The sequence below is a fragment of the Vombatus ursinus genome, unplaced genomic scaffold, assembly GCF_900497805.2.
Source record: "Vombatus ursinus unplaced genomic scaffold, bare-nosed wombat genome assembly UNPS02001419.1, whole genome shotgun sequence".
Lineage (NCBI taxonomy): Eukaryota > Metazoa > Chordata > Mammalia > Diprotodontia > Vombatidae > Vombatus > Vombatus ursinus.
In genome coordinates this window covers 30,266,135-30,292,610 of record NW_020941197.1, presented here as the reverse complement: position 1 = coordinate 30,292,610, position 26,476 = coordinate 30,266,135, and the positions used below count along the sequence as shown (strand labels likewise).

At 40.5% G+C, this 26,476-nt stretch overlaps 1 protein-coding gene across 1 annotated transcript in view; it reads right to left on the bottom strand.

Annotated features, from left to right (window-relative positions):
* The window catches only part of ARHGAP31 (Rho GTPase activating protein 31), a 175,621-nt gene extending 152,056 nt beyond the window's left edge, over window positions 1-23,565 (bottom strand). Inside the window, exon 1 of the mRNA XM_027866997.1 lies at window positions 22,799-23,565. Coding sequence (XP_027722798.1) covers window positions 22,799-22,898 — 100 coding nt within the window. The 5' untranslated portion in view covers window positions 22,899-23,565. The remainder of the gene's footprint in view (window positions 1-22,798) is intronic.
* Between the last annotated feature and the right edge of the window lie 2,911 nt (window positions 23,566-26,476).

Genomic DNA, 26,476 nt, shown 5'->3' with positions numbered 1-26,476 from the left:
AACTACTTCATATTAAAAAACACAACTGTATTTTTCAAGTGTTGAAAGTATAGTGGTACAGGGCATCTCAATGTTCTGTAAGGAACACCAAGCATATTTTTTGTTTGTTTTTGTTTTAATGAACCTCATGTTTGTTAATAGGCATTAGAGGATTAGATGTTAGAGGATTTTATTACAAGGGTTCTGCCAAAGTTTTGTTAAAATCAAAGTGTTTTACCATAGTTCAAAAGTTTAAGAAATGACTAAATGCCCAAAATTACTTGAGTTCAAATCCCAGCTGTAACACTAGCTGGGTAACCCTGGACAAGTCATTTAACCTCTTTGTGATCCAGGTAACATCCGAGAATTAATCCATTAAGTTTCAGTTGGGTTGTGATTTGTTTTAGAAGACAGAGTTCCCAAGCCTCACAAGTACCAAAGGAAACCATGGGTCCTTCTTATTGTCATGTGCTATTCTCATGATGTCTCATGTCCCATAATACCCCATGATGTCCCATGATGTTTCATATCCCATGAAAAACTCCAATATCAAGAAACCTTATGAGGCGGCTAATACAAGGACCATTATCCCCATTTTATAGATGAGGGGAAGGAAGCTCAGAGAGATGAAGTTATTTGCTCACTGTTAAAGAGATATAGCACTTCTACACACCAGAACCAGGGGTCTTTACATCATTACCATTACATCACAGGCGACCCTTACCAGTCCAAGACCTCAGCTCTTACCTCTATGAGAGGAGACAGCCATAGCTTAGTAGTGAGTCATTAGTCAAATAACAACTGCCTTAATCAAGTACCCACCAAAAGAGATGTTTTGAAGACCTCTATGAAGCTAAAGTTAAAACTTATCAAAAAGAAAGCAACAACCAATGCCAAACAAACACTGCCTGAAAGATTGCAGCAGCAAGACAAAAGCCAGAAAGAGAAATGAAAATATGCATTGTGGGGGAGGGCAAGCCAGGGAGGTGTAGATTTATAGGGAAGCTGTGATATCATTGTTTCCCAATAATACACATCACACAGGAAACAGATGGGAAAGAAATAGTGGAAGGGGCTACTTATGGTAACAGAACCTGTGAATGGAACAAGACATGATTTAGCTACAAACCACCGAATTGTAACTGAATTGTTTTATAACAAACTGGGGGAAAGATTTCATTGCCAAATGTTGCATTAAAGTCTGAATAAATATTATTGGGTTTGCTAGCTTATCATCTACTGTTAATTTTTTCTCCCTGGGTCTTCATGCTTTTGTTTGTTTTTGTTTTTAATCTCAGAATAAAGTTTAGCAAATATTTATTCAACAAATATTTGTGGCTTACCTATTATATTCAGCCTGGTATACCATGGCCTGGAAGCCATGGTATAAATTGACTGAAGTCAGATACTATATGACGACAAATCATGGAATACTACAATCTCTGAAGAATCAAAATTGTGTCACCAAAAGCAAAGGAAATGTGTACCATTTACATAAATAGGATGCAGTTGATTATCAGTAATGATTTGTACACAAAGAGTGGTGTAAAAAATATCAAAGAGATGCAGAGAAAATATTTTGGTTATTAAAGTAACGAAAGCAAGGGATAACAGCCCCAAGAGGTACCTGCACAAATGTTATGAGGGTACCACCATCCTCCAAGTCCCCCAGGCTTCAAACCTAGCTGCCATCCTTAACTCCTCACTCTCTCTCACCCCTATCCCCACCCCATATCTAATCTGTTGCTAAGGTCTGCTGATTTTACTTTTGTACCATCCCTCTCATAAGCTCCTTTCTCTCCTCTGATACTGCCACCATTCTGGTGCAGGCTCTCATCGTCTCAGTGGTTGCACTCTAGGTATAGCCTGCTGGTTGGTCCTCAAGGCTCTCCCACTCCAATGCACCTTCCATTAAGCTGTCACAGTGAACTTTCTAAAATCTAACTCTAACCATATCAACTTCACCTCCCATTCAATAAACTCCACTGTCTCCCTATTCCTCCAGAAGCAAATAAAAATCCTGTTTTTTAGCTGTTAAAGCCCTTCATAACCTGTCCTGTCGCTCCCTTTCTAGTCTTAAGCCCTACTCTCCTCAATATATTCTGTAATCAAGTGACACTGGCCTCCTTCCTCTTTGCATAGGATGCCTATCTTCTAACTCCAGGCATTTTTACTGGCTGTCCCCCATGCCTAGAACTCTCTCCCTCTTCCTCTTCACCTCCTGGATTCCCTGAACTTCTTCAAGTCTCAACTAAAATCTCACCTCCTGCAAGAAGCCTTTCCCAGGCCTCCTTATCTTAATGCTTTCCCTCTGAGATCAATCCCAATTAATCCTATAAAATGCATCTTGTTGGAACATTGTTTTTTGTTGTCAGTTCCTCCCCCATTAGACTGTGAGCTCTTTGAGAGCAAGAATTGTTTGGGGGTTTGTTTGTTTGCCTTTCTTTGTATCTCCAGTGACTGGCACATAGTAGGCGTTTAATATTTGCTAGTTGTCTGACTTTTCTAGAGTACAGGTTCCTATAGAAGATTTATGGAAGGATGAGAATATGGAAAAGGATCACGCAGGTTAAGAAGGCTAATGTGTTATAATCTTCACTGTTGGATGGAACAGCCACATCAATGAGTTCACTGATCCACAGATTTAGTAAAGTAAATGTAATGGCTCCATACCCCAAGAGTGTGAATGCCTTGTCTTCATTCCTGGTAAGCAAGAGCAATAACTTACACATTTATATAGTGCTTTAAAGTTGACATACATTTTACTTGATAATTTTAATAGCCCTTTGATGTAGCTACCTACATCAAATGTTTTGTTATCCCCATTTTATATAATTGAAAAACTCACCTGGTACAATGGAAAGGTAGCTGAATTTGAAGTCAGAGGATCTAGGTTCAAATCCTAACTCTTCCACTGGGTGAACTGGGACAATTTGCTTAACCTCTATGAACCTCAGTTACTTCATCTGTAAAATGGGGCTAATAATTCTTGTGTTAATCATCTCACAGGACTGTGATGAAGTATTTTGTAAAGTGAAAAGCACTGTATTTTAGCTCTAACTCTGTAGTCTCTTCCTCTAGGCAGTAGCCTAGGGAAATGGTTTCTCTGGTTAGTGCAACTCTATTTCAACCTTTTATTTTGGCCTTTAGCCTTTAGCCCTCTTTTGGTTTCTGAAAAAAGTAAAATGCTTTAGGTCTGTACACCAAGTACTCCTATTTGGATTCTCGGGGAAAAAAAAAACTATACTAAAAACTACCATCTCCTCCACTAACTTAGCTAGTGACTTTCCAATTCCTCCTAGGAAATCTATTTCTCTTCAGCTCTCAGGCTTTTCTCATCTCTCTATTCTCTAGGGTCAGCCCAAGCTGGGTGACTATTTTCAATCAGCTGCCCTAGATACATTCTCCAATTTTTTCTGATAGGTTCTGTCCACTGCCTATGTTCCTTTGATCCACTATTCCGTCTCTTCTTTCTTTCTTCTTATTACTCCCTTTTGCACCTCTTTTTTATCCCTAAAAAGCTGCTTAAACTTTTCATCCCAAGTCACCAGTTTTCTAGTCCAGCTGGGATCCATCACTGGAGAAGTTAAAGTACTGCCTGAATAACCACTTAATGAACATGTTGTAAAGGGACTTCATCCCTTGGGAAGGGAGTTGGATGAGATGACCTCTAAGACCCCTCAAGTTCTAGGATTCTAAGACTCACAAAACATATATGCATGTTAAAGGCAATCTGGTCCAGGGAAGCCACCAAGGAGTTCCCTTCACATTTTAAAATACTTTTTAAATCCTACATAGACATTTCACTCCCCAAACCTCAGTCTCTGTTCTGAAAATTATTTACAAAATCAAAATCACATTTTACGTTTAGGGAATAGGGAGAAGAAAGGTATTTTTGCCATCACTTGGACTAGAGTCAGAAAGACTCAGCTCGAGTTCAGATTTGGTCTCAGACACTTACTAGCTGTGTGACCTTGGGCAAGTCACTTAACTCTGTTTGCCTCAGTTTCCTTATCTGTAAAATGAGCTAGAGAAGGAAATGGCAAACCACTCCAGTATCTCTGCCAAGAAAACCCCAAACAGGGTCACGAAGAGTTGGGCACAAATGAAAATGACTAAACAACAAACATGATTAAGGATGTCATTATTGCTAGTGAAAATCAAAGGCTTAAGAAGAGAAAGGTACATTTGGGAAATAAACAGTTAAGAAGAAAGTATCTGAGAACAAGATTTGGATTTCGACTTCTAGACTACAGGGTTAAAATATAGGAATGATGACTATTGGGTTTGGAAATGGAAAAAATTGGAAACTGCTGCCTTTAGACAATGTAGGAAGTAGGAAGTAACTACTTTAGGTAACTGGGGGATAGAGTAGAGATACACAGCAGGCAAAATCCAAGCAAGAAGCCTTTGATGAAACTCATATCCCTTAACCAAACAAGATATAAAAATGTCCATAAAAGAAAAAAAAAGAATAATTTCTATCTTACAAAATTAAAAAGAGCTTGAACAAAATCAAAAGTACGAAACAAAAGTATGAACAAAATCAAAACAAGTAGAATGAGAAAGAAAAATATTTGTGTTCAGGGGAAAAACCCTTTGCATCAAATATCTCTGGTAAAACTCTAAAAATCTCTAAGATCATAAACTATTCCCCAGTAAATAAGCGGTTAAGGAATATGAATAGGATTACAAATTGCCAACATCCGTGTGAAAAATTATTCTGAATAACTGTAAGAAAAGAAATGTGAATTAAAACAATACTGAGGAGAAAGTTTGACCCGCTGAGACTTAGGATAAGAGGACCCATAAATAGACCCTGGAAAGGTACAAGATACTTTATTTAAAATACCAGGATAGATTAAAAGTTGGAAGTACGGTAGCTGGGGTAAAGGGTGTGTATATGTGTGTGTGTGTGTGTGTATACATACACTCATATACTTAAATGAACCTGTAATCTCATAAATCTGAGTGTTTTATACAAGGATACAAATGAAAACCTGAATGCTTGCCCATTCTATCCAGCTCTTGCCCATGTCCTCCCATGTTCAACACAAAAGGGTTAACACAAGTTCCTAGAGGCCTTCCTTGCTCCAGTGTATACCAGCAAATGTTGGGTAGGTATATATGTATATGTTTGCATACATCATTTCATATAAAACATGTTTTTTGCCAAGTTGAATTGTTTCATTCTTTATGCTTGTATCCCTAACATCCAGCAGAGTGCCTGACACATAACAGACATTTAATAAATGCTTGCTTATTGATGGATTGACACTTTTATCTTTTTATATTTTTTTCATTTCTTATTAATTCCTTTACTTTACTCCTCATAGAAATTTACCTTGTAAAAATTAAGCAATGATAATGATAGTACTATTTATATAGTTAGTTTGCAAAATGATTTACATGTTATCTAATTTGATTCTCATAATCCTGTGAAATAGGTGCTGTTATTATTGTTTTCAATCAATCAACAAACATTTATTTAGCATCTACCACATGCCAGGCACAGTGCTAAGTACTGAGGATACAAAAAGGCAAAAGACTGTCCCTGCCCTCTAGGAGCTTACAATCTAATGGAAACAACATGCAAACAAATATATATAAAGCAAGCTATATACATGATAAATAGGAGATAATTAACAGAGGGAAGGCACTGGAATTAAAAGGGGTTGGGGAGGTGGGATTTTAGTAGGGACTTAAAGGAAGCTAGAGAGGTCAATAGGTAGAGGGAGGATGGAGAGAGTTCCTTCCAGGCATGGGGGACAGCCAGAGAAAATGCCTAGGGAGAAGAGATGAAATGTCTTATTCATGGAATAGCAAGGAAGGTCAATGTATAGAGGAGTACATGGCAGGGAGAAGGTGTAAAACCTTAATTTCCTACCTGGAAAGGTAGGAGAGGTCTAGTCTACAAAGGATTTTGAATGCCAAACAAAGCATTTTGTATTTGATCTTGGAGGCCATAGGAAGCCTTCAATAAACTCCACTTGAGTGTATTGAACAAGGAGTTACATGATCAGACTTGAACTTTAGGAAATCACTTTATTGGCTGAATGGAGAATGGAATGGAGTGAGGAGAGACTAGAAGCAGGCAGACCCACCTGCAGGCTATTGCTATAACTCAAGCATGAGGTGATGAAGGAATGACTTTGCCACAGTCACAAAGCTAGCCAATATCTGAAATAAAATCCAAATCCAAGCCTTCTTAACCCCAAATCCATAGCTGTATCTACTATACCACCTAGCTGACTCAGAACAAAACAATCCAGCTCCTTTTCATGCCTGACAATATGTGCTTTATTTCACAGTTACTGTCTGCCCTCTCTCTATGAAGAAGATGGAGGGATCTTTCCATTTCAGTCCTTCAGAATCATTATTGCTTACTGCATTGATGGGAATTCTCAGATGCTTCAACCCTGATTTTCTTACATTGTGTTCATTGTGCATATTGCTTTCCTGGCACCATTTACTTCATTCTGCATTAGGTTCTACAAATCTTTCTGAACGTCTCTGATTTTTTCATACTTGTCATTTCTTACCACGAAGTAACATTCCATTTCATCAATATGCCAATTTGTTCAGCATTTCCCTGAACAAATGAGCCCACATTTTCCTTTACTACCGCAAATAGTGCTGCCATGAATATTTTTATGGGACTTTTCATTCTGTCTTTAGTCTATGCCTACTCACTATAGACTAGTCCTGGGTCAAAAGTTATATACAGGGGCAGCTAGGTGGCACAGCGGCCCTGGAGTCAGGAGGACCTGAGTTCAAATATGGCCTCAGACACGTAACACTCTCTGGGCAAGTCACTTAACCTCCATTGTCTCACATTTAAAAAAAAAAAGGTATGTATAACAGTGACTTTTCTAGTAAAATTACAAACAACTTTCAAGAATGGTTGGATAATTCGCAGTTCTACCAATAATACATATCAATGTGCCTGTCTTCACATAACTGCTCTAACCATTTTTGTCTTTTGTCTTCATTGCCAATCTGACGGGTCCGAGATGAAAACTCAGAACTTTAAAATTTTGCATTTTTTTATTAGTGATTTGGAATCTTTCATGTGCTCTGGAATCATAGACCTGGGTTCAAATCCCACCTCCGACACATAGTGCTTGTGTGACCTTAGGTAAAATCATTTGACTTTTAGGTTTGTGTTTCTACATCTATAAAATGAAGGGATCAGACTAGAGGGCTTCTGAGCTCCTTTCCAGCTATGTAATTATGACCCTTTAGGTTTGTTGATAGCTAGTGATTCTTCTTTTAAAAACTGATATTTTTTTTTGAATTAGCCTTCATTAGGCGGCATATCAGAAAAAGCACTGGATTTGGGAGTCAGAAGACCTGAATCTGAATAGTCACTTAACCTGTCTACCTCAGTTTCCTCATCGTACAATGGTGATAATAAAGCATCTACCTCAAATGTGTGTAAGGACCAAACAGAGTAAGACTTAACAAAACTTAAAGCCCTGTATCAATAATCATTGCATTATCCACAATAATTATATATATTCTATTGTTATAGGAATAAAATGGGAGGCAGAGTATACAATTACCTGTATGAATGTTATAGAATTACATTTTAAATATTATTACTTCAGGAGTGAGCATCCGGTGGGGTTGTTATTCCTTTTTTTTTTTTCTTTTGGCTAAGCAATGGGGTTAAAGTGACTTGCCCAGGGTCATGCAGCTAGTAAGTGTTATGCGTCTGAATCCGAATTTGAACTCAGGTCCTCCTGAATCCAGGGACGATACTCTATCCACTGCACCATCTAGCTGTCCCTAGATGTCATTCTTTTGATGAGTAAAATCTAAATCAGAATATTGCAGTGTTGTATGCTATGACAAGCATCAGATTCTGGAATAGGAACTGGGTTTTGGTCTTGTCTCTTTCATTAGCAATATGACCTTGGACAAGGCACGTCACCTCGCTCTGTCTCAGGTTCCTTATCTATAAAATGAGAAAGACTGAAAAATTTCTATAGTTTCTTCTAGACCTAGAATCTATTGTACAATGACACTGATTATGTATAAATATGGTTCTGCGTTGCCAGGTTCCTATCTCCAATTTTATGCCTAGTTCACCGTTACAACAGACATTGATACATCAGTATCCTGTCTGCAAGAAATTTTACATACATTCTCTTATTTGGTTCTCCTCACAAACCTGCCAAGTGACTACTACAGGTATTTTTATCCTTATTTTTACAGATGAAGAAGCTGAGTCTCGGACAAATAGCGATTTGCCCATTATCACACAACTAATGAGTGTCAGAGGCAGAATTCAAGCCTAGGTCTCTCCTGACTCCAAATCTGGCCCTCTTGCCATTAAACCTTACTGCTTCGGTCTGGACCTCGTGGCTGAGCTGGGAAATCTGCTGCTTATTCTCCCAGTACCTGGTTCGACCTCATAGCCAGATGTTTCTAATATTATAATTTTATTGATTTTTTTAAAAAAACTATTTCCCATTGAGAGTGATGGTCCTGCTGTTTTCTCTCCCTCAGCTGTTTCCAATGTGAAAATTCCACCTAGGTTCAAAGCACTTTAGAAGAATGTCTCTGATTAAAAACAGGGAAAGATTCAGGAAAAGAAAGAAGAAAAAAATCATGGATATTTGCTAAAAGTCCATTTGAAAATTTATACATTTACTTCTGAGTTGACTAAGTTTTAATCCCCATTTCAAAGTACATAATGGAGTCTGCTACCCCTGAAAACAGATATATCTGTCATTTTAAGAGGACTGGTATTTTTCTAGCCATTTCCTTCTCTATTTACCACTTGATTCTTTCTTATTTGTCCTTTTGCAGAGCCAGGGTCTCGCCTCCCTTAATTTGTTCGTCCTTGATGTCCGTATTAGCAAAGTGTCCTCTTTAGAATCCTCATCTCCAATGACAAACATTATCAGTCTCAAATCCGAAGCAGGCAAGTAGATGGTGTCACATTCCACCACCCGGCAAAGGGATAATGGGATAGTTCAATAAAATCATTCAGGTGCTATCATCAGTCCATGAGAGTAGTTAAACGGCCTGGCATACATTAGCCAGGCCCACATTAGAGCACAAGATATTTTGGCCCCTGACTCTAGGAATTGTTTTTCCTAATGCAATACAAGGATATGGTTCAAACCAAGGAGGAACTTCAGTGTAGTACAATTCTTCAGGGTTGGTTTGTGTTGTTTTTCTTGAAGGGTTTTCTTCTTTTTTTTCCCGCTTTGTATATATCAACATCTAAGAAAGTGCCTTAGAGCAACTAGATAGGTTACTCCTGCCCCTGAATCAGGAGGACCTGAGTTCAAATCTGGCCTCAGACACTTACTAGCTATGTGACCCTGGGCAAGTCACTTAACTCTCAGTTTCCTCATCTGTAAAAATGAGCTGGAGAAGGAAATAGCAAACTACTCCAGTATCTGTGCCAGGAAAACCCCAAATGGGCTCATGAAGAGTTGAACATAACTGAAACAATTCAAAAATAAAAAAGCAAGCCCCTGTTATAGGTACCAGAATAGCAAAATGGATACGAGTCAACAATAACAAAGTGCCTAACCTCTAAGAGCTAATATGTTAAACTCTGGTTCTAATCAAATATTCAATGGCTCTAGGACTTTCACACAGAAACTCTGGCCCTGGCTTCTATTTCTGTCCTAGAGTAGATATAAATCCCTTTGGTGACCTTAAATGCATCTATAATATTGTAATTTCTCCAGAGCCAGAATGAAAGTTTGCATGAGTGAGTCTCCAGGACCCTTCTAGACTCCATAGCTGCCTTCAAAGCCCACCAGCTGTCTGGGGCAGCAAACAGGGATCACTCAATGAGCAGATATTGACTGTTTACTATGGGCCTAGACTCATGCTAGAGGGTTATGGGAAAAAATGAATGAAATATGATGCCTTCCTTCGAAAAAGGGCTAATTAAGTTAGGAAGATAAAACTTTCAGATGAAGCAGCAAGAGAATACAATAAGACATCATGTAATTAAATTTTGTGGGACAGATCATAAATGGTCTGAGTTCAGAAAAGGGAAAATCGGGGAGTACCTGAGTCGTTCCTGGGGCATTAGAACATAAAGCTTCATCTCTTGCAGTGGAATAAAAGTCTTTGCCCCTGAATTTATGGAATGTCAGGTATCAATAGAAGAGAATTTTGCTTTGGATAAGAGCATCTTCCGCAAGTCCCTGAAATTATACTTCTCTATGGTGGCAGACTACAAAACTCTGTACCTGGGGGTAGGGTGGGGTAGGGTGGGGTAAAGGAAGCATAGACTGGAAAGGAGTTTTTGTTTTGGTGAGTACTAGGGAATAAATTGGTAGGTAGGGTGGAGCTGAAGGAACATAAATGAAAAGCAAATTTAGTGTTTTTGGAAGAAATACTGTATTGGCTCATATAAAGTAAAGTTTCTTTAAAGAAAATAAAAATTTTAAAACATAACTCACTCTATATGCTCAGACTTGAAGACTTGGAGGAGCTACAGTCAGGTTTTGCCTAGCTAGCATGGCTCCAGGGATGCCCTCTGCGATGAAAGGGAGCTTCCAGAGAAGATCCCCCAGGCCTGACAAGGTTTGACTTGGGTAACTCTTGGCTATTATGATTTATTTATGAACATAAAAGATTCTCTCCCCTAGTCTAGGCTCTTGAAACTGCCTGGCCCCTTTTGTTTCTTTAATGATTCAATCATTCATTCATTCATGTATGCATACATTCAACCAACCAACATTTATTAAGCACCTAATACATGTAATGCATTCCATTATTCACTGTGTTGGATTCAAAGATCAGTTAGACATAGTCCTTGCCCTACAAAAGTTTAAAATCTTGTAAAGAATAAGACAAGGGTATGTATGTATGTATGTATGTATGTATGTATGTATGTATGTATTAGATGCACACATAAGGCACAGGGCCATAAGAAAGGAACAAAGTGAGTATCAGTGTGGAATAGTAGAAAGAACACTAGAATTGGACTCAAGAGAACCCTGGGTTCAAACCTCACATCTGAGCATAGGTAAGTCACTTAACTTATCTCAGTCTCTGTTTCTTCATTTTATGGCAGCATGGGATGGTGCAAAGAACACTCATTTTGTTATTGTTTCAGTTGTGTGTGACTCTTCATAACACCATTTGGGGTTTTCTTAGCAGAGATATTGGAATGGTTGCCATTCCCTTCTCCAACTCATTTTATAGATGAGAAACTCAGGCAAACAGGGTTACACAGGTAATAAGTGTCTGCAGATTTGAATTCAGATCTTCCCAACTCGAGGCCCAGCACTTTATTCACTGTTCCTAGTTGTCTGAGAGAGGTTTAAACAGAGTAAGAGGAATGATTGCGAAAGGGAGAAATCACATAGCTGAGATCAGGGAAGGCTTCCTGCAGGAGTTGGTACCTAACTATGAAAGACTGGAGGGAAGGAAATGTTACAATAGCCTGATCCAATCAATCAATCCAAAAAATTATTAAGGGCTTACTAGGCACTGGAGATTCAAAGACAAAAACAAAGGATTCTGTTTTCAAGGAGTGGACGGTGTCTGAGGGAAACAACATGTAGACAGCAAGGATAAACTAAATACACAAAGTAAATACAAGCCAAACTCGGGGTGAAGGAAAGCACTAGAAGCTTAGGGAGGGAAGGAGGACAGAAAAGGTGTCAGTTTAGGAGGCAGCATTTGAGAGAAGCTTGGAAGAACACTAGGATTCCAAGTCAGAGATGAAAATGCAGCATCTTCCAAGCACGGGGACAGAGAGCCTATGCAAAGACACAGAGATGAGAGCTAGCACATGCTACAGATCCAGAGAATCTGAATTACATTGTTGTAGCATTAGGAGCAGAGTGGAGGAGATTGACGTGGGAGACATTGCCTCAAGAGATGGAACCAACCTGACGTGATGACTGATTAAATGTGAAGGGGATGGAAAAGTCCAAGTCTTCACACAATCTACTTTTTATCCTTCATGCTTACCCCAGCCCTTTAGACCAGGGGTGGGGACCTGCTGCTTCGTGAGGCCACATGTGGCTCCTCAAGTGCAGCCCTTGGACTGAATCCAAACTTCACCAGACTTGAGGACCTAAAGGGCCACATGTGGCCTCGAGATCCCAGGTCTCCCACCCCTGCTTTAGACCATTGTTATCTGCCCCTGAATCTTCTTTCCAGTCCTCAGATCCTTACAGTTTTTATCTCACCCTGGATTTCTCACTTATTAAGCTCCAAGATTTTTCACTTCTCCGCCTGATTTGGTGCTTCCAGTTCCACTTATGAATTACGTTCCCTTCTGAAGAGGCTGACCAACTAACTGGTTCTCAGTTTTGTGTCTGGCCCCATAATAAACCGAAGGAATTACTCCGTGCCTCCTGCTTCTCACCTCTGCTTCTTAGAATCCCTGGCTTCCTTCGAGACAGCTCAAATGCCATTTTCTGCAGGAAGCCTTTCCCATTCCTCCTTCTTTTCCCTCCTCCTCTTCATATAGCCAGAGCCCTCCCCTTTCCATCTGTTCTATATGTACCTATATGTACTGTTTTCCACCCCATTAGATGGTAAGCTTCTTGAGGGCAAAGACTGTTTTTGCCTTTTTTTGTATCCACAGTGATTAGCCCAGTGCCTGACACTTAATATAGGTGTGTGGACTAACTAGAGGGATGAGGAACTGCAGCCTCTAGGCCACATGTGGCCCTCTAGGTCCTCAGGTGAGGCCCTTTGACTGAATCCAAATTTCACAAAACAAATCCCCTTAATAAAAGCATTTGTTCTGTAAAACTTGGACTCAGTCAAAAGGCAGCACCTGAGGACCTAGAAGACCACATGTGGCCTTGAGGTCACAGGTTCTCCACCTCTGGACTAGATTAACTCTCTCCATTTAATAGTAGAAGAGCTGCAGCTCTAGGAAGACAAAAATTAAAATGCTGGTGGCATTTGTAGGTAAGGGCTTTTTGATTATTTGCATTTCCTTGGTGATTTTGTATATATATATATGTATACACACACATAAATACATATATACACATATACACACACATATATATGTAAGTATAACTAATTCTATTTGTTGTTTTGTATTTGGGCAATACAAAATAAAATATTCATCTCATCTAACAAGAAACACAGTAAAATATATTTTACTGTTATCAATTAAGGAGGGCAAGAATGGAAATTAGAGAGGAGGAAAGGGAGCAAAAGGGAAAGAAAAAAATAAGAGGTTAAGAGCAAGTGGAACATAAGGCAGGATGGTGGGAAAGGGAAAGAAACGGGACAGACAGACAGGAGACAGTAGATTCTGACGTGCCTGGGTTTGTCAAATGGTGAATTTCTTCCTTATATTCTTGCTGTTCATTTGGGCTTGTGATTCAAGGAAGTTATTGACTGTTATCACCCTCTGAGGTTTTTCAGAACTTAACACTGGAAAACAACTGGTCATTCATTCATCTAGTCAACAAACAGCTATTGAGTATCTACAATATGTAAAGCACTCTATGTACCGGATCCTGAGATGAACAAACAGTGTCCCTCTCCTTAAAAAGTGAAAAATTTTTAATAGCTTTTATCCTACTTTAAATATTAAATCTGAATCTTTAAGAAAAATTATCTTCTGAAAGTTAAGTTCTGTTCCTCCCCTTCCCCCCCAACCCCATTTCAGTATTTTTAAAATGTCTCTTCAACTAAACTATAGAACTTGAGAATTTCCATTTCAACTTTGTAGTCTCCTTCAAAGTTTATGAAGATCTATTTGAAAAATGAAGATCTATTTCACCAAGGAATTCTGAATGCTTTCCAAGTATACAAAGGAATGAGTTAGGTTTTAGAGATTTGCTTTAGAAGCTTAGAGGTGTTAGTCAATTTATCAGCTGGGCCAGAAGATCCCTTTGAAATAAGAAACTATGCTGTCTCCTTATCTTGATTCTTTAAGAGACAGGGGATGTCTGATTTCCATAGCTCTGGAAAGCTACCTTGAGAATGAACATTTTTGGGTTGCTATCCTGAGCTTCTTTTTCAAAATTAAATCCAGATTTATGGTGTAGTTGTATTCTAGGAGGATATAATATGTATAGGGACTTCCCATCTTCTCTAATATCTTCAATAAGAGGGTTAATTAACCACTATTTATACCAGTTAATGAAACCATCTGAGATTATTTTCTGCATAGAATGATCACAACTACCCCACCAAGGGCAGAATTGGTATCTGGACTATATAGGAGTAGTACCAGAGCAATTTGACCTCATAAGTTCCTTGTCAGGGGCTCAGTGAAATAAAGCAGACCTATTAGGGGAGGTCAGAGATTCCCCATCCCAGCCTAAAAGGGAAAGAGTAGCCAGGATGGATTTTTTAAAAGGTCTCTCAGTCCGCCTTCTGTTAGTCACATGATCCCAGATAAGCCCCACAGGAAGGCTCAGAATAAATGACCCAAAAGGAAGAGGTAAGGGACACTTAGTGAATCACTAGCCCAAGTACTTCCTCCCAATCATCCACATCATTTTCTGCAGCAAATGTTCACATGAATCTGCTAATATGGGACAAGTCCATATTCCTTGGAAAAGAAACAAAGCCACCCTCAATGACTGAAGAAGAGATGATTTTTCTCCTTTTCCAGAAAGGAAGAGAAATGAGAAGGCCTGTTGACTAGGTATGTCATTGTCATAAGGAGGGGCAGAAAGTAAAAGAAACACCTCACCCCAATCCCCCCTTTGCCCCCCCTGCAAAAAAAGAGGTAGTGTGGCAGAGTGAATTGGGCACTGAACTTGAAAGCAAGAAGACATAGGCTCAAATTCTGACCCTAGGCAAGCCACTTTAATGTCCCTGTGCCTCAGCTGTCTATTTTGTGAGATGAGGTGGATAAATCTAGGATCTAATATAATAGTACCCAGCCTGGCTCTCAAGGGGCAGTCATGTGGACTTGTTGCTTTGAGTATGCAGACTGGACAGGGAAGAAGGGGTTAAAAGAAAGGAGATGAAGAAATCTGCCACTTGGAATTATGCTTGAACACAATTGTGTCAGAGACAGAACTCCAGAAAGGCCCACCCACAACCTCAAAGTGCAGCTGCAGATAAACTAAGATGGCCCTAAGAAAGCGGAAGTATTTGAACTCTGCCTTGGATACCCTTAGCTTCCTTTCTGTTATTGTATGGTACAATAGCCTTGCCTTCAGGGACTGTATCTGGGTTGGTTTGTTTGGGTGGTTTTTTTTAATCTATTATGAGTCCCATAGCCTAGAAAATAACAACAGGCACTCAAACATTTAGCAAGTATCTCCCTTCAGTGATCTCTCATCCTCTTCTCCCTATCCTCCTAGTTTTCTTTCCCTGTTTCCTTCAATTCTACCAAAGACTAATATTAGATCAGTCATTTGTCCTTTCCTGCTTTAAAGTTGTGGTCAAGCAGTGACCCTTGGGTTATGTCAGCAGAACCTCTGCATACTCAAAAGATTGGTCACCAGATAATTGAATATTTTGGGTAGCAGCCATTCCAGAAAAGAGTAAGCCTCTTAAAGGCAGGAACTTTTTCCTTTTTGTCTCCGATTTCCCAGAGCCTAACACAGTGGGGAGAGTAGGTGCCTAGTAAATGCTTGATGAATTGTTGCATTGGAGGGGCTCATCCCCAGAAGATTGGCCACCAGATGATGAATGTTTAGGGCCACAACAATTCATGAAAAGAGGAGGGCTGATGTTTTGTCTTTTTTATCTTTAACACCTAACACAGTGGCTCACACATAATGAAGAGGCATGAAATCAGAAACTGAAAGAGGTAATAAGGTGCAGTAGAGTGTGAGTTGATTTTAGAGCAAGAAAGACATGGATTAAGTTCTCCCTCTCAAAAATGAAAAGCAGCAAGGTGTCATGGGCAATGTGACATATGTATTGGATAGGGAGATGGCCTGAGAGCCAGGAAGACCTGAGTTCAATTTTCACCTCTAACAAATAACTGGATTTGTGACTGATATTTAAATTTTCCATGTTCTAGGCTCCCTAAGACTATCAGTTTCAAAGAAATTTTTGGTGTTCTAGACTCTCTGAGATTATAAAATCAAAGAAATTCTTGGGGTTCTAGGCTCTCTGAGGCTACAAGTTTCAAAGAAGGTACCTACACCCTCCTCCATAGGTCCAGTACCTTTAACTGGGGCTTATTTTTGCTGCTGAATCATGGCACCATTTTGGGTGTAGTTTGCCATTTCCTTTTCCAGCTCATTTTACAGATGAGGAAACTGAGGCAAACAGGGTTAACTGACTTGCCTAGCCAGGTATTAAGTGTCTGAGGCCAAGAGTTGAACTCACAAAGATGATGAATCTTGCTGATTGTAAGCCCAGTACTCTATCTACTGGGCCACCTAGCTGCCTAGGACAGGAGCTAAGTTGTTTTCTAGGCCAAGAGATGTACACAGTTAGTTCCATAATGACTGTCTCCCAAGAGCAACAAGCTTGTCTGCTAAAAAACAGTTCCATTGACTATTCTTTTTTATTTTTTGTTGAGTTGACCCTATTTGGATTTTCTTGGCAAAGATATCCACTGCACCATCTAGATGCCCTATGCACTTAGTAAATGTGTATTCAATTGAATTGAATATCTGCACTAATGAAGACATATCTTTTTGGAGTTTAAGAGGTGAATTCTACTTTAGTATCAATGACCAAGCTTCACATCCTACCTAGCTACTCACTCTATAGCTTTCTCCAACAGTTCCACACCCTTCCAGAATCCCATCTTTAGTGTTGGGTTCAATCATGAAATCAATACTCCTATACCAAGGTTGTTCCTGGAAAGGTCAACTGTGGGTCTGATCATTAATGACCATTTTCCATCTTCTCACCTCCCTTTCCCTGACCACCACTCCTCTATAAGTGTGCTTTCCCCAGTTGGAAGTTCTTGGAAGGCAGGGACAATTTCATTTTTGTATTTGTTTCCTTGGTGGTTAGAACAGTACCTGGCATACGGTAAAGGTTAATAAATGCTTTTTCTTTTCTTTCTTTCTTTCTTTCTTTCTTTTTCTTTCTTTCTTTCTTTCTTTCTTTCTTCTTTCTTTCTTTCATTCATGCCTTTTAGAGATCCAAGCTAGTCTTTGACTGATGGAGGCCCATTACCTGGAGTAGCTTGGCAGGGCATTGTATTTATGAGAAGAAACCCTAAATTTGGAGTCAGAAAATCTAGTTTTAAAAGTTGACTCTGTTTACCTGTGTGACATTAGAAGTCATTTTACCTCTCTTGGTCTCCTTCTTCTGTTAAATGAGAGTTTTGTACTACATGTGCATCTTTAAAGTCCCTTTAATTTCTAAACCCTAAGGACTTCTTATAGGAGAACATTATCCAAAGACAATTGGTTTGTTGGAGTCATCTTCCTCTCTAGGTGCTTGCTGCTCCCCATACTCCCCCCTCCCCCAACCCTGAACTTACCTGAAATTATAAGATAATAAATTTGGAGCTGGAAAGGATCTCATATATCACCAAGTCCAACCTCTTCATTTTTTAGATGAGGAAATGGAGGCCCAGAGAGAAAATGACTTGCTTGTTCCAAGGACACACAGCTAGCTAGTAGTGGGGACAGAATTTGAACTCAAGGTTTTCTGGTTCCAAATCCAGTGTACCACACCTCTTGGAGGTCTGTCTCCCTGTGTATTCATCATTCACATTGCCTCCAAGACTCCCATGTCCAGAGTCATTATAAAATTACAGTGATTTATGAAGTTTTATATATAACTACCATGCTGAAAAATCATGATTATGCCAGTCATTAAATGGGTGGCTTAGGAGTAAATTTTCTTTAAATTGTAATACTAAACTCTTACTTGTGTGCATTCTGTTTTCACTGTTGTCTTAGAACATGAATCCTTTAATCACTTTAATCATTTCAGTGGATCTGCTATTGTTTATCTGTTCACAACTTTAAAAACTAGGACACCAATTTGCCGAATGCTCAGGGAGAATTGAACGGGATTCAGGTTCTAGTCCTGGCTCTGTCATGAATCAACTGTACAATCTTGTTAGACCTTTTTTGCCTCAGTTTACTTAATTTCTTAGAAATATCTGTGGTTTCATCAAGTACTGGTATTCTTTCCACTTCCCAAGATTACAATCCCTCTAGGAATTGGTTGGTGGTTTTGTGAGTACTATAGCCAAATCAGCTAATTTACTTGGTTCCCAACTCTAGTGATAAGAGCTTCCCCAAATTGATCCAGACTTCATTCCCAGTCTTTTCAGCTTACAGAACTGGTCAGCACAGCTTGAGAAACCAAATCACCTCCGTACAACAATGAGTCATCAGAATAAAACTTTAATTTTAATTTTTTTCAACCAGATCTGTGGTTTCATTGGTACAGGATATTTCTTACATCAATGCAGTCCAACAATTGTTCTGGGCCTTAAAGGCTTAGAGAATTAGTTGCCCAGGGAGCAGAGATAGATTAAGTGAGTGGCTCAGGGTAGGAACTGTACTTGTGATTTCCCTGAATAGAGAATTACCGGATATTGTAACTTTCTCTACCATAGATGGTACCTTTTTTGCAGCTTATAGTCTTAAAAGAGCTGCTTAGAGCACTGAGACGTAGTGATTCTCCCAGGATCCCACAGATAGTATGTGTCAGAATTGGGATTGAACCTGGGTTTTCCTGTCTTTGAGGATAGCTTTCTACCCACTATACCCTGCTGCCTCTCACTGAGACCTAGTCTTCCTCACTTTAAGACCGACTCTCCATCCACTCCACCATACTTCCTTTCTTTAGCTGATTAATAACAGTGAATATTTGTGTAAGACTTTATGGCTACATAGAATTTACATAAATCATCATGTTTGATTCTTATAACACTCCCGAATGAAAGGCTGTGTGTGTGTGTGTGTGTGTGTGTGTTTGCCAGGGCTCACACATTATCTTGGTCTGGTAATCTAGAGAACTAGTTTCAAGCCCCAACTCTGCTACTATTTCGTTGTAGGATCTTGGGAAAATCATTTTACTCCTCTGGTCTCATTTAGCCAAGGTCCTCATTTGAAAAATGAGGGAATTGGAGCAGACTTCAGTTCCAAAATTCTACTGTTACCTCCATTTTGCAGATGAGAAACACAGGGTAATATAATGATTTGTGGAAGATCACAGACTAAGGAAGCGACAGTCAGGAATTCAACGTAGTTCTTCTGATGCCATATTTGCCCATTATATGCAGCTTGCCATTTAGATAAGATGACTTATGTACTAGGTACTGTGCTAAGGGCTTGGGCTACAAAGAAAAGTCGTTCCCCACCCCCCACCCCCCCAAAAAAGTCCCTACTCTCAAAGAGCTCACATTCTAATGAGGGACACTATATGCAAAACAACTATGTACATAAAAGTGTAGGTATACTCCAGGGCTCTGTCCTGGTGTCCCTCTCCTCTCTCTGTGCTCTCCTTAGGTGATCTCACCAGCTCCCAACGGTTAAATTACCACCTCTGCAGATGACTCCCAGATCCACATATCTCTCCTATGCTCCAGTCCCTCATTATCATCTAAAACCTATTGGATATTTTGAACTGTATGTCAGTAGGCACCTCAAACTCAATATGTTCAAAACAAACTCATTATCTTCCAAAACCCACCCTTCTGGATTTCTCTGTTACTGTCAATGAGACTACCATTCTTCTAGTCACTTAGGTACTCAGTGTCATCCTTCTCATCATCCTCATTCTCCATTATCTCCCATATCTAATGAGTGGCTGAATCTTGTTTCTTCCTCAAGAACATCTCTAGCACAGTCCCCTTCTCTCCACCCACACAGCTGCCGCCTCAGTTCATGCCCCACCTCTCACAAGAACTAAAGCAATTATCTCCTATTTTGTATCCCGTCTAATGCCTCTCACCACTCTAATCCACACCCACCTACCCTCCTCCCCCAGGAAGATAGTCTTAAGGCATAGGTCTGATCATATTATTTCCCTACTCTACACTTCCATCATGAGAGGATCAGATATAAACTCCGTTTGCTGTTTGTAATTTAAATGAATGAATGAAAAAAGCGTTTACTAAGCTCTTAGTAATATGGAAATTACTATGTGAAACATTGACTATATAAATAAAAATTTAAAGCCCTTCACAACCTGGTCCCAATATGCCTTTCTAACCTTATTACATATCACTTCTTTTCATGACTTTATGATTCAATTTACCTAGTCTTTTTACTGTTTCATTTCTCCTCTATGCCTTTGCATTGACCATCTCCCATTCCTGAAATGCATCTTCCTTGTGGAATGCCTAGGTTTCTTCAAGTCTCAGCTCAGGAACTACCTTCTATATGAAGCCTTCTCTGATTCCCTCAGTTGCTGATATACTCTCCTACCAAAAAAAAAAGACACTTCCTTCCTATCTATTTTTTATATATCTATAGATATATATGTAGGTTTGAGAGCCTACATTATATTTCAGTGTGGTCATTGTATCCCTATAATGGAGCACTGCGATTGGTTCATAATAGATGCTTAATAAATATTTGTTGATTGATAGATAGTTTAGAATAACAGAAATACTAGGAACTGAGCTGGAAGAGAACATTTTACTCCAACCTTCTCATTAGGTTAAGTGACTTGACCTTAATGTCATCAGTATAGTTTCTTCCAGTTCTAAATTTCTATGATCTATAGAGTAGTGCTGACAATAGACCCCCACCCCCCCCCCCCCCAGTTCTCAGCCCTCTTTTGGAGGATGAGGAAAGAAACAAAAAAAAAACAAACAAACAAATTAGAAGCCACTGCAGGGAATAGGCCTAAAGGTGGTTTTCAAAGGTATTCATTTTACATATGGCCTTGAACCCGAATGCACTTGAGAAAATGGAAGGAGGGAAGAAAAGCTGTGAAGTGTGGCGATACCTGGCACATAATAGGTACTCCATAAGTGTTGTTGACTTGACTTGCTTGTTGACTTAAACCTAAAAGCACTCATACAGAGTTAATGCTTTCTCATGCCCTGATTGCACGTGTATAGCCTAGCCTATAGCAAATTGCTTACCATCTCAGGGAAGGGGAAGGAGAGGGGAGAAAATGTAGAACTCAAAATTGTAAAAAAAATGAATGTTAAAAACTGTTTTTACTTGTAATTGGGAAAAAATAAAGATATTATTTTTTTAAATGCTCTCTCAAGCCCAAAGGAGAATCTATTCCACATTTATTTCTTGACTCAAGTATGGGTGGGTCATGGGAGTGTTACAAGAACTGAATAAAAATTGATCCAGAGTACAAACCGCTTCCCAATTTTAAGTCAAGGACTTTTTGATGACTGATTCACTGTTTTGTTCCCCCAGTAATTTCTAGTTTAATAATCCATTTGTTTAAATACTATAAGTCTCTCTGGGAAGAGACAGTCCAGAACAGTATGTAGGGTGCAAGAGATGGAGTCAGAGGAAAGACAGTGGCTTCAAATCATACCTGGGTAACTTACAAGCCATGTGACTCTAGGCAAGTATCCTAAGCAAACTCAGCCTCAGTATCCTCATTTATATAAAGAGGAGGGATAATTTGTAGCATTACTTCACAGTGTGGTAGGGAAGATTAAATGGGATGTTGTAAAGTACTTTGCAAGCCTTAAAGTACTACATTAATTATTATTACATTATGTTATTATGAAGTAAACTGGAATATTTTACATATTACAAGGCTGCAAATAACTAGGTGCTTTGTACTGATATAAAGGAAGTTAAAGCAGAAGATTTGCACTGTTGTGGGAGACACCGAATACTGACTGGACATATGGTAGGGAGCCTCTTCAAATGTTTTAGGATAACTTTTATCATTCCAGTAATACTGCCAATGGTATTAATAATAACACTGTGAAGCCCCATTCAAACTTCCCTGTTTGCTATAATTTTTAACTTACAATGCAGTACAAGCTGTTTCTAAAGTAAAAGGTTCAGTTGTGATGGGTTAGTTGATGGGATTGGGGGTACTGGGGACAGTTAGTCTTACAAGAGGAGACTTAACACTTAATTTTCTGACTTTTCCCATAATTTACCTTCTAACCTGAAATACTACATTACTGTTATTGTATTGTTTGGCGCTTTTTTTTTTCCTTTGGCAATGAATCTTTCAATTGTTTCTACCCCACTGGGCCCCCTTTTCTTTCTCTCCAACCTTGAAAACATAAATGTTCTCTGTTTCTTTTACACAACCCAAACTATTTTCAAGCCAGAGCCCTTTGACCTTTTTACAACACTCCCCTTGTTTGACACACCATATGCTAATCTGAAAGCCCAGGAGGAGGTATGGGGTGGGGGGTGTGGGGATGGGAAAGGAGGTAGTATAAATCTGGCATCTGTTCAGAAATGCAGAAAATGTTAGCACAACCACTCCCCCAGTGAAGATTGCCCCCCCCTTCCAGTACACTCTTACAAGGGGAGATGGGAGCTCTACTGAAATTGGAATGAGGGAGGGACACTCAAGCCATTCCAGGTTTAGACTCTCAAGGCAGCAAACCCTTCACTCCTCTAGTCCGTGCGTCCGTCTGTCTGTCCGTCTTTCTTCCAGCTATCGGCCAGCATCCCAGCCTGGGGACAGGACTAGGGAGTTCACTCTCCACTGGCATCCTAGAGGACAGCTGGCGGATCAGCTGGGCAGCACCCAAGCACCAAGAAGCCCGCGCCTCACGAAGATCGGGCAGCTTCCGCGGACATCCCCTTCCGATGGGGCAGAGTTGGGTGACAGTTAATATAGCGGATTCTCCTAAGAGCCTATGGGGCGCAATTCATTACGCTTACAACAAAACTCACAGGGAGATCTGAATCCACCTCACCCTAGCAGGGTCAGTTTCTCCTCCCTCCCCCCCCCCCCCCCCCCCCCCCCAAAAAACAACACTCCAACAATAAAAAGAGAATGAGCACATTACCATCCTGGCCCGAGGTCTCCAGATATTCGGTCAGGTCACAGCCAAATGCACCGGTAGCACCCTTTCGTTTCAACTTCTGTTTTGCACCCTTGTTCTTCATGAGTTAGTCCCAAAGAGGCTCACCCCCCTCTCGGTCCCTCCCTCCCCCTCCGCTTGGCACCGGGCTGAAGATGGATTCTCCTCCTCGGATCAGCGCCTGGAGCACGGCTTGGGAGGGTCACATCGGGTGGTGTGGAGGAGAGAAGGGTTCGGGATCAGAGACATCCACATGAAAGCGGACCCGAGGCGGCTCAACTCAGCCCCTCTTCGGGTGGGGGAAGGGAAGGACGCAGCCCGGCTCCGGAGGAGGCAGTGGAGAGAGCATAGCCTGAAATCCAAAGAGTTCTCATCAAAGGAAAGCAGTGGGTGGAGGAGGGCCCCGCTTCGGACTTGGCAGCTGAAGTAGATGTTATGCTGGGAGTGTCACTTCCTTGCTGGAGTCCCAGGGACTTTCACAGCCTCCTGCTGGGTCTTCTGGTGTTTTTCCTCTGCTTTAGAGGGAAGGGGAGCGGTCTCCTTCCCTCACCCCCTCCTTCACCCGCTTTCCGACTAAATATGTTCAGAGAAGGAGGAGAATACAACGGAGGGGGATAATGGGCTAGCAAACTAGCAAGCGAGTGAAGCGGGAGCTTGGGCAGATTCCACAGAGAGCTTGCTTTCTTAGGCCCCGGTGTCTTGCCTTCAGACCGCTTTGGTCAAATGAAAAACAAGCATCCTGTCTCTCTCGACCGCCCTCACTCTTTCCTTTTTTTTCCTGTCTTACAAATCCTAGGATCATCCAGCTCAGGAAATGCTGGAAGGAAGTTAGCTAGGGAAGTGGGGGGGGGGGGGGGGGCGAGGAGGGTGGAAATTTTTGGCAGCCCTCTGCATATGTGTGTAGAGTAGGAGGAAGTAGGTGGGTGGGTTGAGGAGTAAAGGGGTGGGGGAGAGTACGGGCTCTTCGGAGACTCTGTTCTTGAGTCTATAGATAACTGGGCAGCTTGAAAGGAAATCGCTGCACTTCTAATGGGCCTGCAGCAACTCAGAGCACAGGCTTCCTGTCCCACAAAGTCTTCTCTTTGAAGGGTAGAGGAGGAGGTGGGCGTTTACTTTAGGGGCTGGGGGTATTTGATAGGACTTCCAAAGAAGTTCTCTTGTATTTTTGAACTGGTATCTTTTTTTGGACACTTTTTTTGGGTGACACTCCCCCTCCCCTTTCTGCTAGGCAGACCTAAAGAATAGTAATGGGAACAAATGTTCCCAGATTTGTAGTCCCCAAGGTTCTCTGCTTGGCGCTCATCTCTCATCTGCCTACACTTTCATGACAATATCCTCCATTCCTATGACTTCAACCAGCACTACCCCAACAATGCTTCACCTCTGCTATCTTCTGACATGATATGCATACTGCAACACATACACCCAAGAGGTAGAAACCTCTTCTGGGACCAGGAAGCAAAACAACATTCTCTTTGCTTCTAGAAAGGGCTCATCTACTTACTGCCCAAAGGCTCCAGTCATTAACCAAATTAGTGACTTCCGGACCAAAACCTTCTTCTCTAACCACCCACCCCTCCAGATAGAATGCAAACTCCTTGAGGGCAGGGACTGTCTCTTTTGTGTTAGTATCCCCATTTCTCAGTAAGTTGCAAAAGAATGCGCAATGCACTTAGCTCTTAAGAAATGCTTTTTCCTTTACTCATTCATTCTTAAAGGATAAAGCTCAAATCTTATCTCTAGTTCTAACCTCTCTTCCAGACTGGGACTTCCAGCGGCTTTTGGTATGTTTGCATCTCGGTGTTGTTCCACAGCTTGCTTTTCAGATAGACAGTTTATCATATTTTCTCCTAAACCTACTTCACTTCTGATTCAAGGAGATCATAGAATCCTAAGTTTTGAGCTGGAAAAGAATTCAAAAATAATAATCGCTAACATTTATATGATGTTTCCTATGTGCTTGGGGCTCTACAATTAATTATTATTTCATTTGATCCTAACAACAGTCCTGGATTTTGTTGTTCAGTTGTGTCCAACTCTTTGTGACCCCATTTGGGGATTTCTTGGCAGAGATGCTAGAGTGGTTTGTCATTTCCTTCTCTAGCTAGTTTTACAGATGAAGAAACTGACGCAGAGTTAAGTGACTTGCCTAGGGTCACACAGCTAGTTAAGTGTCTGAGGCTACATTTGAACTCAGCAAGGTGAATTTTTTTTTTTATTCTAGGCCCAGAATTCTAATGACTGTGCCATCTAGCTACCCAACAGCCCTGAGGTAGGTGCTATTATTATCCTCATTTTACAGATGAGGAAACTAAGGTAGAAAAAGGTTAAATGACTTGACCAGAGTCACAAAGCTAGTAAGTCTTCCTGATTCCAGGTCTGCCTCTTTATCACCTGTGAATGATTGCTCTGGCTCACTCTCCCACAGCCAGGCTGCTATATCTACCCCTGAAGATTCTAAGGTACCCTCATAGGTTGGTGGGATGTCCCTTCTCTACCATTGGCTAAAGCCCCCAAAGGCCGAGTCCTCACACATGCTCTACACACACCCTCACGCTTTATTAGGGACCATTGGCTAATCACAACTATTTAACATCAAATAACTTTTGCAAATGGATATTTGCTCCAAAAACATACCAAGAAATAAACATTTCCCCTAGAAAATCTTGGGGCCGTGCTCCTCCCTAAACCACCTCAGTGTGGAGGTGGATGGGGTGGAATGGGCTCAATTTAGCTCAGTTCTTACATAACGTTGGCTCTTTCAAGTTCACATCTCAAGAGAGGCTAAGGGACTTAGTAGGGTCAAACAACTAGTGACTGTCTGGGGTACTAACCCCAATATTTACTAAGGTGTTAGCTGATAATACTGAAAACATGAGAGGTAGTGGATAGAGATCGGGTCTTGGAGTCCGGAAGACCTGGGTTGAGTCTTGCCTCTGGCACTTAACATCTCAGTGTCCTTAGGCAACTCTCTGAAATTGTCAATTACAGCTGGCTACTGCTTTGTGTGCTGGAGGAAATTTTTGTACAAGGAGTTTCCCACATTGATTAAATCACAGGTATAACTCCACCCTCTCCCATTCACCGCCTCACCCCCTCAAAAAAAAAAAACTTCAAAGTTGTTTAGTAGGCAGCTGGAGTCAGAATCTAGAGTTAGGAAGACCTGAGTTCAAATTTGACCTCATATATTTACTAGTTAGGAAGACTTGAGTTCAAATGTGACCTCATACATTTACTACTGGGCAAATCTTTTCATCTCTGCCTGCCTCAGTTTCCTCAACTCTAAAAAAAAAAAAAAAACCCCTTACCTCCTAGATTTCTTGTGAAGATTGAATGAGGTAATATTTGTAAAGCACTTTGCAAACCTTAAAATGCTATATTGTTGTTCAACTTTGTCCAACTCAGTGGACCATCCTGTCTGTGAGGGTTTTCTTGGCAAAGATACTGGAGTGGTTTGTCGTTTCCTTCTTCAGTAGATTAAGACAAACAGAGGTAAAGTGACTTGCCCAGGGTCACACGGCTGGTGAGGGTCTGAGGTCACATTTGAACTCAGATCTTCTTGACTCCAGGCCCACCACTCTATCCACTGCACCACCTAGCTGCCTCCAAAGTGAGATATAAATGCTAGCTATTATTACTATTGCTAATACTATTATTATTATT